General features: G+C 36.3%; 1 protein-coding gene across 1 annotated transcript in view; it reads left to right on the forward strand.

Annotated features, from left to right (window-relative positions):
• The window catches only part of CTNNA3 (catenin (cadherin-associated protein), alpha 3), a 561,928-nt gene that overhangs the window by 391,362 nt on the left and 152,609 nt on the right, over positions 1–17,957 (forward strand). The window contains exon 11 of the mRNA XM_009325826.1: positions 155–311. Coding sequence (XP_009324101.1) covers positions 155–311 — 157 coding nt within the window. The remainder of the gene's footprint in view (positions 1–154; positions 312–17,957) is intronic.

Consider the following 17,957-nt stretch of genomic DNA (forward strand, 5'->3'; position numbering starts at 1 on the left):
GCTGAGAACAGAAACAAAAGCTGAGCAAAGCTTTTGCTTAGAGAACAGAAATGCTGGTCTGCAATTTTAAGTAAAACATAAAATTTTATTTCTGAAGACATAATTATTTAGATGTTGGGTTTTGTGTTTTGTTTGTTTGTTTGTTTTTGTACAGGTTATTAATGCTGCTTTAGCTCTTGCTGCCAGACCAAAAAGTCAAGTTGTGAAAAACAACATGGAGATGTATAGGAGTACATGGGAGAATCACATCCATGTTCTTACTGAAGCTGTGGATGATATAACAAGTATTGATGATTTTCTTGCTGTATCAGGTATGATAATTTTCAGAATCTGATTATTCTTTTATATGCTTTGAAAACTTTTCATAACATTTCAACAGGTAACCAATGGAAGATTAGATTGTGTAAGGTTTTGTGAAGCTGTTGCTTCTGTTTAAAATGTCCCTGTACAGTAGACATTTCTACTCTGCACAATGTAGAGCTGGGTAGAAGTTACTTGAGCAAACTAGGTGCAATGAAGCAGAATGGGTATGTTACAGTGGGTACGTTTATCCATCCTCAGAGGTTCATTTAGCTCTAAGTTTCAAAATCCTCTCTGCAGCTGTGAGAAGTTTCCTTCTAGAAAAGGAAGTGCATATCAGTGTGCATATACATAAAACACGAGATTGTCACGATATCCTTTGTTCCAATGCACTGTAGCATTTCCAGAGTTACAAATATTTGTCAAACAAAAGGTACTTATAATTCTCTTCACTGAAGAGACCTTTGATAGCAGTAAACTGTATTTACTGAAGCAGTGAACATTTAAACAGAAGATAGACAACAGTTTTACTTGTTGCGGTTTAAAGTTCCCAACTCTTTTCAGTTAGTGTAATATGGACAGGAAGGAAAAACTTGTCTCATCTTCATTAAATGTGGTTAACTTTTGTGTTTCCTTATGGCCAGTGGGCCCCTATTACCGTGTTCTGAGGGAGTAAAACATTCATATATTGCTCTGTCTAATGCACTTGCCCATTTTTCTCTGGGTATGTCCATTGGGCTTAATTCCATTTGTTAGGATTATTTGGTTTATGCAGCAATATAGAACATGAATAGTTCTGCAGATGTCAGTAGTTTGAAACTATTGTAAGTGAAGTCAGGACTAAGTTCATTTTCCCAAATTACTCTTTGCTCATTAAACGTGAGGGTGGACTCTTGTCTAGAAGGGGACTTAGCTTGGATATTCATTGCTCTAAAGCTTACTTGTGTATCTCAAAAAATATCACCTTTACTGTGGTAACTGGAAGCTGCTGGACTGGAATCCCCATAACTGAGTGGTGGTTTTTTCTTGTGATCGGGGTGTGGATATTGCAGTGCAAAAACTGTAAGCAAAGATGGCTGTTCAGGCCCTTTCTGGGTCTGCCGATGCTGGATACAGACTTTTCCTCAGAGCATGAAAGTTCTCCTTGCTTTACAGTGGTCAGTTGGTATACCTAGCAAGTGATGTAGGTCTGAAGGTAGAGGAATTTACTGCAAATAGTGTGAGTTGGTTATTCATTGAGCTACTCTCCTACATGTATCTCAGCATCTTAGTACAGAAAAACATAACCAGAGAATTATTTTTTCCCTTGTGTAAGTTACCCTTTAATGGAAGCCAATTATGAACCTTCCTATTGCTTATAGGGTCTGGGAGGTTGCAAATCTTCCCTGTTGGACTGAAACTGAAATTTCTGCAGGTATTGCTAGAGCTGTTAATAAAGGGAAGAAACAAGTCAATTGCTTGTTTCAGACATTTTTTCCAAATATTTGAAATAGTTTTTCAAATTTTATTTTCAAAATTTCCTTGTCTTGAAGAATAGAGTTAGATATTCCAATAATAACTGGGGGTGGAAATCTGTCACTGGGCAGCTACTCTTTTCAGAGTAGCTTTTTGATGTATTTTCTAATCTTTGGTTGAGCACAGCTGAATGATTGACAATATTTCACAGTAAGTAACAGCAGAAACTGTAACTTAAGTAACAGTGATGTGTAGGCCTACATATCATGAGGTCCAAAAAAGTAAACATTCATATATTTGCTCTAAACCGTGTGTAGGGCATCTTCTGTAAGCTTTGGTAGAACCTTTTGGCACATGTTAATTTAATTTGTTTAACTTCAAGTGTCATGCTTGGTCTTAAGTGATCTGAGTAGATGTTTCCCTGTGGCAGTGTCACCTACTTGCTTTGGGAAGATTTTTTTTTTTTTAATTAGCTCATGTACAAAGAAGTAGTTATTAAGACTAATTATAAGGAACGGTGCAAGCCACTCTCGCTCTACTCCTCAGTGTATTAGCACTATTACCGTGTTCTGAGGGAGTAAAACATTCATATATTGCTCTGTCTAAATAGAAAAGTTAAATGTGTAATAGAAGATGGTATCTAACTTTTTCAGAAATTATTTGGTAATTGGGAAAGATAATGCACGTTGTCTCATGTTTGAGATGAAAAGAATAAGAGAATAGATTTATATGGATCTGTGTTTTCTACAGAAAATAGTATTCTATAGCACATGCCAACATGGGCATATTGGGGGAAAAATGTTTTTTAAATAACATACCTCATTCAAAATTGATACTGTGCTGTCTTAGAGTGTCAGATATTCATGTTTGAGTTGAATGGCTGAGTTTGCATCCCTTACTGCATCTTTCAGGTTGACGAGGGAAGTGATTAGTCCTGTAGTATTAGAATCATATTCAAAAATATAGTACACTTTTTTTGGAAGTACAGTAAACACACCTTCCCTAGTAATTCTGGTGATTCAGAATTCTAAATCATACAACAAAATTGCCTACTTAATTTATTTTAAATTGCATCTCTGATTGATTGATAGGTCAGATTTTTCTACCAGATACAAAATGTACTTCCCAAACATGTTAAGAGTTGGGAATATCTATTTTGTGGTTTATATTATGTATCTCCTTTTCACACAGTGTTACATGAGCAAGTTATTCTATAAAATGATGTTATTAATGTGAGTTATGCTGGGTTACTGATGATTTGGATGGCAAATTCAGTACTTTTAGCTGCATTTCTGCTATGGACATTTTTAAGGTACAACGTAACTCCCATTAATGTCACTGCAAAAATTGTGCGCAGAGCTCAGTAGCAAGTGGATTAGTCCCTGTGTTTCTTGAATCCAGGATGTTATGTTTCTGTCCTTAAAATAAGCTGAATAAGGGAGCTATAGCTGAGAGGATGGGAAGGAACTAAGCTCCCCATGGAAACATCTCCTTGTGATTCTTTGCAAGCCACTTGTGGGGTTGCTGAAACAAAACGTATGCGTACAGGAAAATTGTCTCTCCTGTTGTGGTACATGTACTTCTCTGATGTAGCACTGGGGGAAAGAGAATTCTGTGGCAGATCAAAAAGGGCATTTTTGAGCCCTTTTGTGGGCATTTGAAAGGTTGGGGTTTTTTTTGTGGTTGGTTGGTTGTTTTTTAAGTGCTAATATGACATTTATTGTACGTGCTAATAATACTGTTCTTATTTTTTGAAGTGTATTGGTCTCTCCTTTTCAGATTCACTTATCCTCATGAAATTGGATTTTTTTTTTGTTTCAGTTGTGTTTTATTCGTTCTATTTATGTATATGTGATACTGTGTTCAAAGGAGAACTAGCAGTACAGAAGACAAAAACGAGATGAAATCAGGTCTTTACAAGTGAAAAAGAGGTCTGATTGCAAATAGCCAGTTTAAATGATGGTCTGTTCCTTATAAAGGAAAGCAAGAGTTAATGATTGTATAAAAAATGTCATTGCAATTATGAAACATTATGAATGATGATACCATTGTTCATAGATCTGTTATACCTCCTAAGAACAGAGAATCAGTTTCAGTCTATCAGTTTTGGATAGTTAATTTATGCAAGGAAGAATGTGGGTATTGATCTTTATAACCCACTGATACTAAGTTTAAAAAATACTGTCATCCATTTACCATGATGATGTGACGTTTTTAGATTCATATAAGTAAATTGAAATGTGCTGTTGCATTTGATGCATGAATTTCCAGGACACTAGTTTTGATATGATTGTAATTTTGTTTATGTTGGTAAATCTTAAGTTTTATCCTCAACTCTGCTCTTGTAAACTGACTCTTCAGTGTCTCTTTCCTGATACAATTAGGCTGAAATCATAGTTCGTGATGTTCATTTTCTAATGTTGATTCTTCTGTGTTATTTTAATACCCGTTATTCAAAATTACACAAATAAAGCATTTGGATATAGATGGAAAATCTGAAATACGAGTGTTTCCTTCCTTTATATGTACGTTTTCCTCTCTTGATGATGGTGTGTAATTGCAATGACATGTTAATTGCAATTATTAAGTATTTTTACATTATTACGTGTTAGAAAACCAGTAAGAGAAGAGTTAGACCTTTTAGTCCAAGAGTTAACTGAACTTCTACAAGGACTGTATAGGTAAGAAAAGCATGAAAAGTGTGTTTATATATATAAAATTCTCAGGACCTGTGATGTTTCCTTTCTGTTGTCTTCTTGAAGAGCTTGAATGGCAGACCCCTGTGCTGCTTTTCTGTCCTCTTCTCAGTGTCCTTGCCCAAACTATGATTATTTCACCTAATGAACCTTCTCTCCAGCCTTCCATACTGTCTGAGTTTTGGTCTGTCATATTTATAATATTGCTATGGTTAAATCCTTATAATATTAGCTCCTCTTTTGCCAAAATTGAAGTTTCGTGTTTTCATAAAAACATTTCTTTGTTCATCTCTTTTCTCATCCCTCCTCATGTATGAATAAATCCTCTTCTTCATGTACTGTATGCAAATAACACAGACCTTTTCCTGTTGTGTTCTCAGTGTAATGATGTCTCCGCTCTCTGCCCTTCCAAATACCTCCTCAAAATACAATTTGTCTGAAGTGCATTTTGACTCTTGTAATCTCATCAACACTTTGAATTGAATTAATTTTTTTAAAGGTAAATACATTACGAATAATGGGTAAGAAGTCATTAGACTTTGAGATGGTCTTGTCTGAAGTCCAGTTTGTTGTTTCTCCACCAGAAATTCTGTTACTTGCCATTTACCTGATGGAGTGATAGTGAGTGGAATGACTTAAATGTTTGCCTCAGGTAAGGTTTTGTGTAACTCCCCCGTGCAGTTTCCACTGCTAAATTGATAGTGGTAAATGTGGGCATCTGCAGATCAATCTGCAGTAGAATCTGGAGAAGATGCAGTTTTTAGTATTGTGAACAGAAAAATATGCTATAATGTATACGGAGGTGCCCCACAATTCAACTCCTTACAGAAATTGGACTGAAGTGTCTTGAATAGATAAAGACTTCAGAGTCTGCTCAGGAAGTTCTGTGATAGGACTAAAGATCATTCAAGCTGACTTGAGTAGGCAAAAGGGAATAACGTTTTAACTGAAGAATTGGCACAAATCAGTTACTGCTGGCAAGAGGAAGAAGAGTCATAGTTCACCTTCCTATTAAACTCGTGTTCTAGTGTCACATAGAGACTTTCAGAGGAGATTCAGGGAAATGTTGCATGGCTCTCCCTCTGAATGGAGTTGAGAAGAGCACACTCCAAATGTGGAGTGTGCAAGGAATTATTTAAAAATCTGAAATCATGCAGGCTAGAAATTTGTTTCCAGTCTCTTAATCCTTCCTTTGGAATAAAGAATATGCTAAGTCTTTCCAAGCATAATAGGAAACAGTGAGATACCACAGTGTTAGAACAGAAGCTGCCTTTTAATGTAAACCTGTGCCATCAGAAACTACTCTTAATTCATGGAAAGCAGCAAAAGATAGGATGTTACTGTAAAGCTGTTGGAGGAAGCATTTTTTGTGGGTGCAAATGGTCTTATGGCCCCAACAAAAACAAGAGCTAAGGGACCATGTTTTTTGCTGCTTTTGTTTGTAGCTTTTATTTGATTTCAATGAAGCTTCCTCAGTTTAACAGTAGCAAAAATAAACAGGAAAAAAGAATCTTACCTTATGTCTTTTTTCCAAAGGCCCAGTTCTAAGCAATTTACTGATAACACAGAGAGCAAATATGCAGCTTCACTTCTTTCCTAATGTTATAGCTTCAGATCTGAAGCCCCTGCTGCTACTGCAGTTTCTACAGTTGGAAGAGATCTTTAATAGTTGATTAGGAAACAGGGTGTCAGATGAACTTTATTAACATGTGGTGTAGCATGTACAAAATGGTAAAATAGGAGAATAGAATGAAAGAATAAAAGACATTAGAAGAGAACTCTGGAGATTATCTACTAAAGCATCCTGCGCAGAGCAGGACAAACTTCATTTCCTACAGAAATTTCATTTGAAACTTCTTCGGTTATACGTGATCCAAATCTTGTTTTTTCTTTGGTCTTAACTATTAATGTACAGCAAAGCTTGAGCGATGCAGCACTTAAGTCTTATTCTTCTACTGCAATAATATATAAAAAAAAGTCTGCTTGATGAATCCCTTCTCTCAGTTGCACCACTGAAAGAAAAATGCAATTGATTTGAGTCAGAGCAACTAAGAGTAGATTCATGTAAATGTATTTTCGTAAGTTTTTAGGATTATATAAAAGATGACAAAGTTCAAAATAATACTAAAGTATGGTATCCGTACCTTGAAAAGAGATTTATTTTATTTACAGATAATTTCATAGATATGGAAAAATACCGATAATATGCCACTTATAAAAACTGAAAGCAATTACTAAATTGCATAGGTCTTTAAAAATATTTGTTGATGTTCAATTTTTCAATTGTATACACATTCTTTGAGAAGTAGAAAGGGGAGCTCTGTGCCTTTTTAAGATCTAAAATGCCACAGTACTAAAATGAATCAGAAAAAGTATACGTATGTGTACAACTGTGTACATCCATATGTATGTTCCTGTGTGTATACACACATACACACTTACAAATAACTGTGTATATTTGAGCTCTGTGAATTATTGTGTGGCTTTTCTAAGCTGATACTGACTGGAGTTAGGACTTCCTGGGTAGATGCCCTGTGGTAATGCAGTAGTTGCATTTTGGTGAAGACTATAATTTATATAAGTCAGAAAGCACACCCTTTCTTATAATAGAAAAGGCTTTACATTTGTAATTGTTTGCTTAAAATTATTTACTAAACTGAGCAACTGAAAGTTACAGGAGCACACCATTATTTGATACAAAAATAACTGCAGTTAGCATTATTGTAAAGCTCTTCCTGTTTTCAAGTATTTTAGTACATTAAATAAACATTTAAGTACATAGAAAGCAAAAAATTTGTTATTTATGTAACAACATATTTCAAAATATTTTGACCATATATTGATGTTTGAGAATTTGCTTCAGAAAAAAAAGTAGGCCACCTTCTTACTTAAGAATGTAGTCACCTGTTTTTACTGAAATGCATGTAATTTTGGAAAGTCTGAAGTGCTCATGTAATTATCCTTCCCCTTCTTGGGTTTCAGACTGGTATCGCTGAAGCACTGGGGGGGTGGAAACAGTGCTTTATTATTTCTGTGTAGTACTAAAACAGAGTTGTTGAAAACTTTTAGAAGAGGTCCCTGGCAGAAACTTCTTGGATTGTTAGACTCATTGTTGACTGAATTTCACAGCAGCTCAATTTCTGTTTGGTAATTCTCTTCTCTAAGCTGTTTTGGTTTGTAAGTGCTATTTTTCGTTTTTTACATCCTTTGGAAGAGCTGCGTGAGATGGACTTTCATGTCTCAACTCTGTCTCTGCCTGCATTGTTTGTGTTCCTTGTAGACTTTCTGTTAATTTCTGTTATATAATTGGTTGCAGAAGTTTGTTGATTTAAGTTTCGTACAGTTCTTTCCTCTCTTATTCCCCTAGACCTGTGAGTACAATTGATTTCACTAAGCATTTCAGTTAATCTTACCGCAGTTTACCCTTAAAAGAACTTAAGTTATGGAGTCATAGTCTTTCCATATAGTTCTCTCTGAATTAAAATCAAGCCAGTGTTTGTTACGATTCATAACCTCTGTTCTTAACAAAAGCAGTTCTTAAATAGGTGAATTTTTGGACAAAATCTGATGAGCATTTATTCTTCAATCTCCAGCTGAATGCATTTCCTAAGCTTAGTTTAATCTCCCTTTTTTTTCTTCTGTACTCAGTGGACAGAGATATGATCATTTAGAGATATTTGGGAGAGTGTCACTTGTTCTTCTGGATGATTCAGTCTTTCTCTCCTGAATACAGAAAAAGGTTGTTGAGATCAGACTAACATAAAATTTTATGAATTCTCCCCTGGATCTTCCAGTCTGATGTATTTCCAGCTGGTAGCTAGGTTTCTAATAACTTTTGAAGTTTATTTTTTCAGATCTGTAGCAGATCCCTAGCATTATCCAGTCTCATACAATAAAAGCAGATCTTTCCTATACTTGTCCAAAATGACTTTGAATCAGTCATATTTAAAAAATAAAACATGCTATCCTTTTAGTTCCTCTGACTTTTCACATCCCTAACATACAATTATATGCAACTACATTTCTAATTTTTTTAATATTTTCTGAATATCACACATTCTTCATTATCTCTGCCCTATAGTAGTTACTCTGCTGTTGAACCATTGTTCTTCATTATCCAGTGTCACATTCCGTATAAAAGTATCTTAAGAAATAACTTTCTTTATGCTGCCTGTCTTTTTAATCTCATCTTATTCATTTATCCAGGATTGTGTCAGGTCTACCCAGTGCTGCTTTTTTCTTTTTTTCTGACACCTCCAATAATCTGAAATAGTAATTTATACTTGCCATTACAGTCTTAAGGATGGAAACAGGCCAAGATGTGAAGGGGGTGTTAATATCTTTCTGTCATGTTTGAAGGGAAGAGAAAGCTTTGGTTTTTTAGTATAAACCCCTTTTTTCTTGTTTGAAACAGAAGCAGCAAACTTCAAGGTAAAAATAGCTTAGGATTTAACCTACACTAATTGATGACATTTTGAGAGAGAAGGATGCTGAGCACCAGAGGTAATAAACATAATTCATCCTGTCCTGCTCTGTGCATTCTGTCTGCTAACCAGAGGTCGTGGTTCTTTCAGGATCTGTGTGATGACTCACACTGATTGTCACAGATTAGCATTGAAATTGGCATCCAAACTAAAATTGCAGTCACTGTTCCAGCTCAGGCACTCTTCTGCTGATGGATGAGGGGTGAGAGGGAAGGAGGTGTTAAAACATAGATTATTCTTTGTGTTGAGGTTCTATTGTGCTGGAATCGCATTGAAGGACTTCTTCATTTTTGGATATATATCAGTTATTTCATAATTGCTGGAATTGTTAAATAATGGAGTTACATAAGTAAGTTGGTCATGTGGTAGAGAAACATTGTATTGTAAGCAAGTTAGTTAATATAAAGGAAAACAACTTACCTGTTCACAATGTTCATTTCTGATGGGTATTCTTTTGCAAGTTCTTAAAGTGTCTTGAGCTTACTTCTTTTATCTGGAGTCACTGAGGCATGTTGATTTTCTTTTATGTAATAACTGATGTTATTTTCCCCAGGTTAATTGCCAGAAGGTTTGGATGGTAAAAAGAACTGTTTGCTGCCTCATTGGTTTGAATTGAGTGACAAATTCTGGATAGGAGACAACTGGAAGTGGGAGGGAGAGATGGAAGTGGAAGAGTGGAGATTAGATATGATAGATTTTCAGCTCTTAGTATATCATGCCTTCCTGCCAAAAGACAGGTTCTAATTCTTATGGCATGATCTGTCCTTTGCTGCACTAAATCAGGGTCTGGAAACAGACTGTATTTTTGTGCTCTTTGTGCCATTACTGGAGAATGCATCATACGTGTTAGACCTAGTATTTTTATCCTCTGCAAACTCTTAACTTGTAGAACTAGTTATTGCAATATACTGATGACATCGACGTTGAATTTTGATACTAACCTTGCCAAAAATTTTGGAAATCAGTGACCTATTTATTGAATTCTTCCTTCTGATCTCTGCTTTGATGGTCATCTGGGATTTTTACATGTAAAAAATTGCTACAGGTATGAGCCTAGACATGGCAAGAGCTCTTTGTAGAGGTGCCATGTATAATTATGGTCATGGTAAATATGTAGATAGAGGCAAATGCTAGAACGTTCAGAAGTGCCAAAACTGTTTTGAAAGTTTAGTGGAAGGGAATCCCTAAACTGTCTAGATGCCTTTTGAAAAATACTACTCCAACTCTGTAAAATCCTGTTCATCCTTACTAGTTCTTCGCATATTCCACTGGAAATTTTAGATACGCTGGGAAATTTATTTAATGCCAACTACTGAAACTCAGTTAAAAATTCTGAAAGGTTATAGCCAGTGTTGTAGCATTTCAAAGTTTAGAAACCATTTTATATGTGATTTCTTCTCATTTTATTCCTGAATCTCCTCAGTTCTCTAGTATTGTGCATTCCCACTGAAAATTGCCCATTTCCTTCCCCTCCCACCCCAAAATCTTCTAATTTCTTTCCTTTGAAGTTTATCTTCTTAAACTTTTAGAATCTTCTTCCTCCCCACACTCCCATTGTCATTTAAAAAAGCAAACTTCTGCAATGTTCTAGTACATTGCGGATAAGGCTGTAAAACTTTAATGCTTTGTCTGCTAACTTAGTGGAACCACTTGCAAACAGAAGCAGTGTATGACATACCTGCATTTTTTTCAGATGCACTTTATTCTGTTGTGGTTTTATTCAGTGATTTAGGAATGTATGTTAGCTTTCATCTTTCTGAACACCTACACTAAGCTTGCATTAAGGAAGGTGCTAGTCTGAGGTTATTGCAGTTCAGGTACTTCTCCAGGCAGAACTTTTTATGCTTTACTAGTCGCTTGTTCTTTGCCAAAATACACAGTTGTGCTTAAGCCACATACAAAGTGTCGGATGTAATTTGGGCTAATCAGATTAGTATGTTATTTCATTGTCTTGGAGGTTTTGCCTTTTCCCTCTGGAGTTATGTCTTTCTCTTAGGCTTTTTTCTTTTTCTTTGCATTGTAAAAATTTGTCTGTGAGTAACAACTGTTGTGTCTTACAGGAGCAAGTCTAATGAGTCAAATCTTTCTTTCATTGCAGCATAGCTTGCATAGAGACCACCCAATAGATTTTAAGGAGCATCTCTGAAGAAGTTACTTATTTCCTACCTATATCTGCTAGCAAATAGTTAAGTATATCGTAGGGAGAGTGAGGACTGTTGAAACATAGAATCATAGAATCATAGAATCATTAAGGTTGGAAAAGACCTCTAAGATCATCGAGTCCAACCGTCAACCCACCACCACCACGCCCACTAAACCATGTCCCTAAGTGCCGCATCTACACACATCTCAAACTTTGTGTCGTGGTTTAACCTCAGTCGGCAACTGAGCACCACGCAGCCGCTCGCTCACTCCCCCCCGTCCCTGGTGGGATGGGGAGAGAATTGGAAGAGAACAAGTGAGAAAAACTCGTGGGTTGAGATAAAAACAGTTTAATAATTGAAATAAAATTATAATAATATAATGATAATAATATAATAATACTACTACACAAAGCAAGTGATGCACAGTACAATTGCTCACCACCCGCCGCCCGAGCCCCAGCCAGTCCCTGAGCAGCGGCCCCCCCGGCCAGCTTCCCCCAGTTTATGTACTGAGCATGACGTCACATGGTATGGAATGTCCCTTTGGCCAGTTTGGCTGTGCCCCCTCCCAGCTTCCTGTGCACCTGCAGCCTTCTCAGTCGGTAGAGCATGGGAAACTAAAAAGTCCTTGGCTAGCGTAAGCATTACCTAGCAACAACTAAAACATTGGTGCATTATCAACTTTGTTCTGGTCCTAAATCCAAAACACAGCATTGTACCAGCTACTAGGAAGGAAATTAACTCTACCCCTGCTGAAACCAGGACACTTTGCTACTGCAGATATTTTCAGTAACTTTGCTATTGTAGTACTGTAACAATGTACTATGAACTCATCAAAGCGATGAATAATACCGTTAAGGCTGTTCATTTCAAGTCATGCATCACTGTAATTATAGTTCTGATTGGATGTTTGTGCATTTGTATGTGTGTGGTTGAACTGCTCTGGGTAAAGCTCTCTCATCTCTAATTTTAATTACTCTCAATTTATGGTAAGTTGGACTTTACCTATGACTGTTGTAATTGAGCAGATGGGTATTATATTAATCCAGGACTCAGCTTTGGTGAGATTGTTTCTATTAACTACGGTTGCTTTTTTATTAACACCTAAAGGAAGACAAAACTAGGCTGTTTATAGAATACCAGTTTTTAAAAAAAACAGGTCATAAAAAGCACAAAATAAGTTCATGCCATATCAAATGTAATAAATAAATATGTTTGTCTTCAGCTTAAAGTACTCTGCTATGTGGCATAGTAGAATGAAGTCCATCTATGGAGATGGTTTGTGACCATCAGAGGTCTCTACCATTATGGCTAGATTTAGCGGCCACCTAAAATTTCTTTCCTTTGCCAAAGCTGGTAGAGGCCATTGCACTGTTGGAACATGTGTGTACTTCCCTTAAATTCCACATGCAGGTTTTATTTAAAAATCTTGTGCAACTTGTAGCTATATTTATATGCCACTTACCTGCACAAAGATATCCTGCTTTGTTTTCATAAGTGCACACGTAAGCATGAGTCACAAAATCTTGGCCTTTTGATTCTTTTGCCATCGAAAATCCACCTTGTTCCTTGTCCCTGATGGTTTCTGCTGCTGGGCAATGTGGGAGGCCTTTAAGCGTGTGCAGAAGGGCCTCTTCCTGGATGCGTCCTGAGTGTCAGTGGTGCCTCATAGCTCCTGGTTTTAGTGCCTGTTTCATGGGTAAGCAGTGGAATTTGTTGTCCTGTGCCTCCTGTGTGTTCCTTTGTGAATGTGATTTGGATCCTAGTGGATAGATTTGTTTTTTTTTCTGGAGGAAGGGGAAGCCCTTGTTCTGGTTCCTGTTGAATTGTTCTATAAACTGCAATCACACTAGAACATTTTTCATGTTCTATAATCCAAAAGAGAGTCTGAAATTTCTCATGAAATGCTTTTAGTTTAAAAAACACAAACAAAAGAAACCCCCCAAACCCCAACAACCAACCATGTTATTTATGGGTGGGGGGATGTTCTTTTTACTGCTTACAAAGAAAAACATTATAATGCCCATTTACTAATACCATCTGTTTCTTCTTTATGGGTACTGAAAAGCTCTTACTCAGTCGGGACTCTGGGATTAAGAGATCTAAGATGCTCTGTGGTGCTTGTTTGGAAAGCTGAGATCACCCTTCTTTTAACCTTGTAACATTGCTACATTTTCTATTATGTTAAAAAAAACACACAATGAATAGCACTCAGATACAGTGAATCATAAGGCCAGGTCTCAGTCTGTAAGTATTTATAGCATTAAATTTTAAATTTTGATCAGGCTCAGGTTTCAAATTACTTCGGACAGTTACAATCATTAAGATGGCAATCTGGACAGTTGAAGTCACTCGAAGTAAACCACAAAATATACTGTAAATACTTGGGCAAGGAGCAAGAGAATGATTCACATTTCTGTCTTGCTTAGCTCTCTTGGTATAATTAGTTTTCCATCAATGGTTCAAAGTTCTGTTTCAGTTTATTACTGTTTTTCCAGTCTATGTAGCATGTTTACAGATCAATGCATTGCAAAAATTGCCAATTATAGATTCACTCTTAGCATAGCTATGGAGGTAAGGAAAAAACCAAGATGCTATTCAGAGACTTAAGATTATATTTAATGTTTTCATGCTGCCTTTTTGGTGCCTGGAATAGCAAAATACCATGCCATGCTTTTTGAAAGAGAATAAACATAAGAATCTAAGTAGAGATATATGCACTTATTTATGGTGAAACGGTATTCAAACAGGAGGGTAAGTGACACAGTGAGTTTTTCAGTACCATTTCTCTCAAGTTTGTCTGGCCTGACTATAATGTGCTTCAGGATAAATATGAATTCATTAAGCTAAAACAGTCAAGCTCCTTCTTCATGGTTCTCACTTGGAGTGTAAGAAAATGGCTTTGAATTTTTCCCTTTTTGATCAAGACTAAAGGCTTGATGTATGTGTCACTGAGCATGCAAAGTTTGCTTCTGCTGGCATAGCTTTCATCAGTTTAATGACCCACTTGAAAGTTCTGTCAAAGCCATCATACAACTTTGCCCTTGCTGTGCATATCCTTTACTGTCTCCTACTCTTTCTTAACCTGTTTGTCTTCCCTAACATTATGTAACTGTTACTTCAACAATTTAGAGATGTATTTTGTGAAGAAGTAGGGTTTTGTGGTTTTAGTCCTGCTGCTTACTGAAATAGATGTTTTTAGATGGAAGTAGGGACAAGAACTGTTCACAGCATTTCAGATGCAGGCATATCATGGATTATGCTGGCATAGTAAAACCCTTTTTCCTATACTGTCAAGCCTTCCCTGGGAAATCCTAGCATTGTTTACCTTTTAATTATCATGGAGCTAGTGTGCTTCTAGAATTTTCTTAATTGACTTCAGAATTTTCTGTGCTTAATAGTAGTAACTAATTTATAACTCAGTATTTTATATAGACTTGGGGCTGTTTTTTCACTATACATGTTAATTTTAGTTTATTGACATTGACTGTGGTGTGTTTTATTGACTGATCAGTTGGTATTGTGGTAGTCATCTGCAGTTCTTTGTTATCAACTTCGACTATCCTAAATGAGACAAGACTCAGAGTTGTCCAGGAATAGTAGTTGCAAGACCATTTTGAAAGCCTTTTGGAAATCTGGTCTATAGTTACCAAATGAATCACTTATCCCACTGTTCGCTGGTGCCTTTAAATATCTCTAGTTTGGTATACATGGCTTTCTACTCTACAAAGCTATTTTGACTCTTCTTAATTACCTCATATTCGGATCTCTCTCTATTTTATATAGAACTTCCTACCAGTTTGCCCAACAGAAATAATATATATAGATTTCTGTTTCCCCCGATTCCTACCAAATGCCTTAAAAGTTATCACCATAGTAATTAATTTTTCTTTCTCTGTTATCAAGGTTAATAGAACTTGATATGTTACATGTCACAACTAGTAGTTCAACAATTTGTTTTCAGTTTCCTTTAGAGGAATGTCTTGTTCCTGGAAATTTGTTGATGCTCACTGTATCCATTTTGTTTTAACTGAAAATCTAGTGTGGCCTCCTACCTCCCTTTGATATCCATATCCTTGCCCCAAAAGTTGCAGACAGTCCCTGATACACCGATCTAAATGCAAATTACTCTTGTAACACTGATTGCTTAGACTCAAGGGCAAACATTATAATTGTGTTATACTTCTTAGATAATTGATGCATTCTTAGGGACTGCTTGTTTAGGTATGCCATATCCTAGCTACCAAATTGGACCATATATCACACACTGATTTTGGGAAACCGTTTTGGCAAGTGTTGTCCCATGAAAACCTGCTATTTCAAATTAGCATTTTCTAATTCAAGATTTTCTGTACCTGTTACTAAGGTTATGGGAACATTTTAGTGGTGAACTTCTTGCAGAGCTGTAGAGGATAAGAGCAAATCAGATGTGTGAAGTCATTCAGTAAGTAGGAAGGACTAAGAAGCTAGGTGGTGCAGTTCAGCAGTGGACTTAGTAATTTGGATTATTCAAAGTTTCCATCCACAAACTGATATTTCATATTGAATTCCTGCTCACTTTTTACTGAATTTCAGTAATTTGTTGCTGATATCTAGTTATCTGTAAGATTTGTTTCTCATCACAAGCTTTGCGAATTTACTAGCATCCTCTTCCAGAGTTTTGAAGGCTGATGCATTTGGAATTCACTTTGTATTTGATCTGGCTGAGTTCAGATTTGGCAGTCTTTGGAGCATGGTCTAAGATGCATGGGTTTGATGCAGATTGGGATTAATTTTTTGTGTGTTTATTTTCTAACAGCTTGGTTGCTAATAGCTTTCCAGCTGCAGCTGTGGCAGTAGCTTTTAATGTTCTTGTGCAACTTTGCAGGAATTTATTTGCTTGCTTTTTGTAATGAGGCCTACTGGAAACATACACAAGTGTTCTAAAAATTGTTATCTAAATAAGTGCAACCAAATGATAAGGGAAGATTTTTTTAACACTGGCACTAGAGTTTAAAGTGATGATGCTACTATGGTGCAGAATGCCAGACTTTCTGTTTCTAGGATATCACACAAAATCCTTATCTGGGAGAGCAGGTTCCAGTTGTGTTGTAGTTCTGAAACTTCTGGTGTGTGCTTTTATGACTGAAAGTTAGCCAGCCAGGCTAGTGTGCAGCATGTCAAACCCATATTTTCTTTAAAAATGAAACTTGAGAAAACAGACATACATATATGCACAAGATGAGCAAAAGCTGATTGTTGAATGTGATGTGTTCCCTTAAGGTCCCCTCTTGTGAACTTGATAACAAGCGGTAGGATACTAATGAGGTTTTCTTGATGATCAGAAGGCAGCCTACCCTTTGGAAGCTCCAGCAGCTGGATAGGACATGTGCTTGTTTGCTACAAAGCTGGGAATCCTTAGCACATGGAGGGGGGGGAAGTGCAAAATCAAGGAACGTGACTAATTGAATTCGTGGGTTGCACAAAGTCTGACTTATGTGCCCAAACTTCTGTTGCCAATAAGTTTAGCAGATACTTCAAATTTGGTCCCAGAGACGTGGTGCATGGTAAAACAAACTTAAGTTTAAAAACTTAAACAAACAAAACCCAAAACAAAACAACAACCCCCCCAACAACAACAAAAATGATACCAGCTTACACTTCAGTGGAAAAACTGATCTAATGAAAAGGCAGCTTTTCTTTCTGCAAGTTTGAGACTTTGAGAGGTTGCTATTTTCAACAGTAAACAATGCAATTTGCAGATGAGTATAATGCTTCCACCAGGAAAATCAACAAATTTATCACAGCTTAGAATTTTTCATTTTTGTAGGGAGACTTTGGTGTTTCCTACCCCAAATTATTTCTTGTCAATTAAATGTGTTCCATCTGTTAACCTTTGCTCTATCTGTGGGTTGGTTATTTTGTCAGAATTAGTAGGTGTTCATCAGATGTTCAGTATAGCAGATATAAAGCTGTTACAAGAGAGTATTATCAAAAAGTCAGTGTTTCCACCTGAACAATTATCTAAGAGTGACAGATGGCTATTATCTTTTGTCAATATTTTATAGACATAAACAAAATAGCTACCATTTAACATAATATGGTCTGCATTGTTGTACACATTGTAAAACAGGTAACGCAAAAGGTCCCTGATTATAAACCACTTATCTAGCAGAAGGAAATAGATGATAAATTTTCATGTTTGTTAATCCCCCCCTTCCAGGAAATTAAATCTTTTGAAGGTGGTAAATGGACCAAATCCTCCAGCTGATCCAAAGACAGATATTGAGTATTCCCTAGTAATTGCAAATTTCTTTTATGCTGTTTGGTCCAAACTAGGAAGATCGCTAGCTCTTCATTCTGTAGCATCTGCCCTGAAATTATTAACTAGGATATCAGCTATGCATTGATTATTAAGATACGTGCTGTGAACTATTTCCCTGTAATCTGGCTAGTTATTTCACTGTTCAAAAGACTTTCATTTCGAATGAGATAAGACTGGAGCTCAGTGAAAAACTCTGTGTAATTCCTGGCATAAACTAATTCCTTTAGATAATCCGTTATTCAGAAAACATTGCTTTTGCCATTTTAGACTTAAGGATTTATGATTTATCAAGGCCTTTCTGAGTTTTTAAGAGGTATTTTCATGAAGTTAGATAGTATTTTAGCTAGATTTGGATTTTGAATGCAGAATTTAGAAAGAAACAATAAATTTTCCATTTCCCAGCCATAGAAGAGCAGAAAACAGATTTGTTTATGACCTGTTTAGGGCCAACTCATATTTCACCTAAGGCAATAAAACTGCAGACTTTAGCTCTTCTCTTTTGGCAGAGCAAATTATATGGAAAATTGAATCTCTACTTTCATAGCACTGAGGATACAACTCTTTTTTTTTGGGG

This window comes from Pygoscelis adeliae, unplaced genomic scaffold (genome assembly GCF_000699105.1).
Source record: "Pygoscelis adeliae isolate BGI_AS28 unplaced genomic scaffold, ASM69910v1 Scaffold4, whole genome shotgun sequence".
Lineage (NCBI taxonomy): Eukaryota > Metazoa > Chordata > Aves > Sphenisciformes > Spheniscidae > Pygoscelis > Pygoscelis adeliae.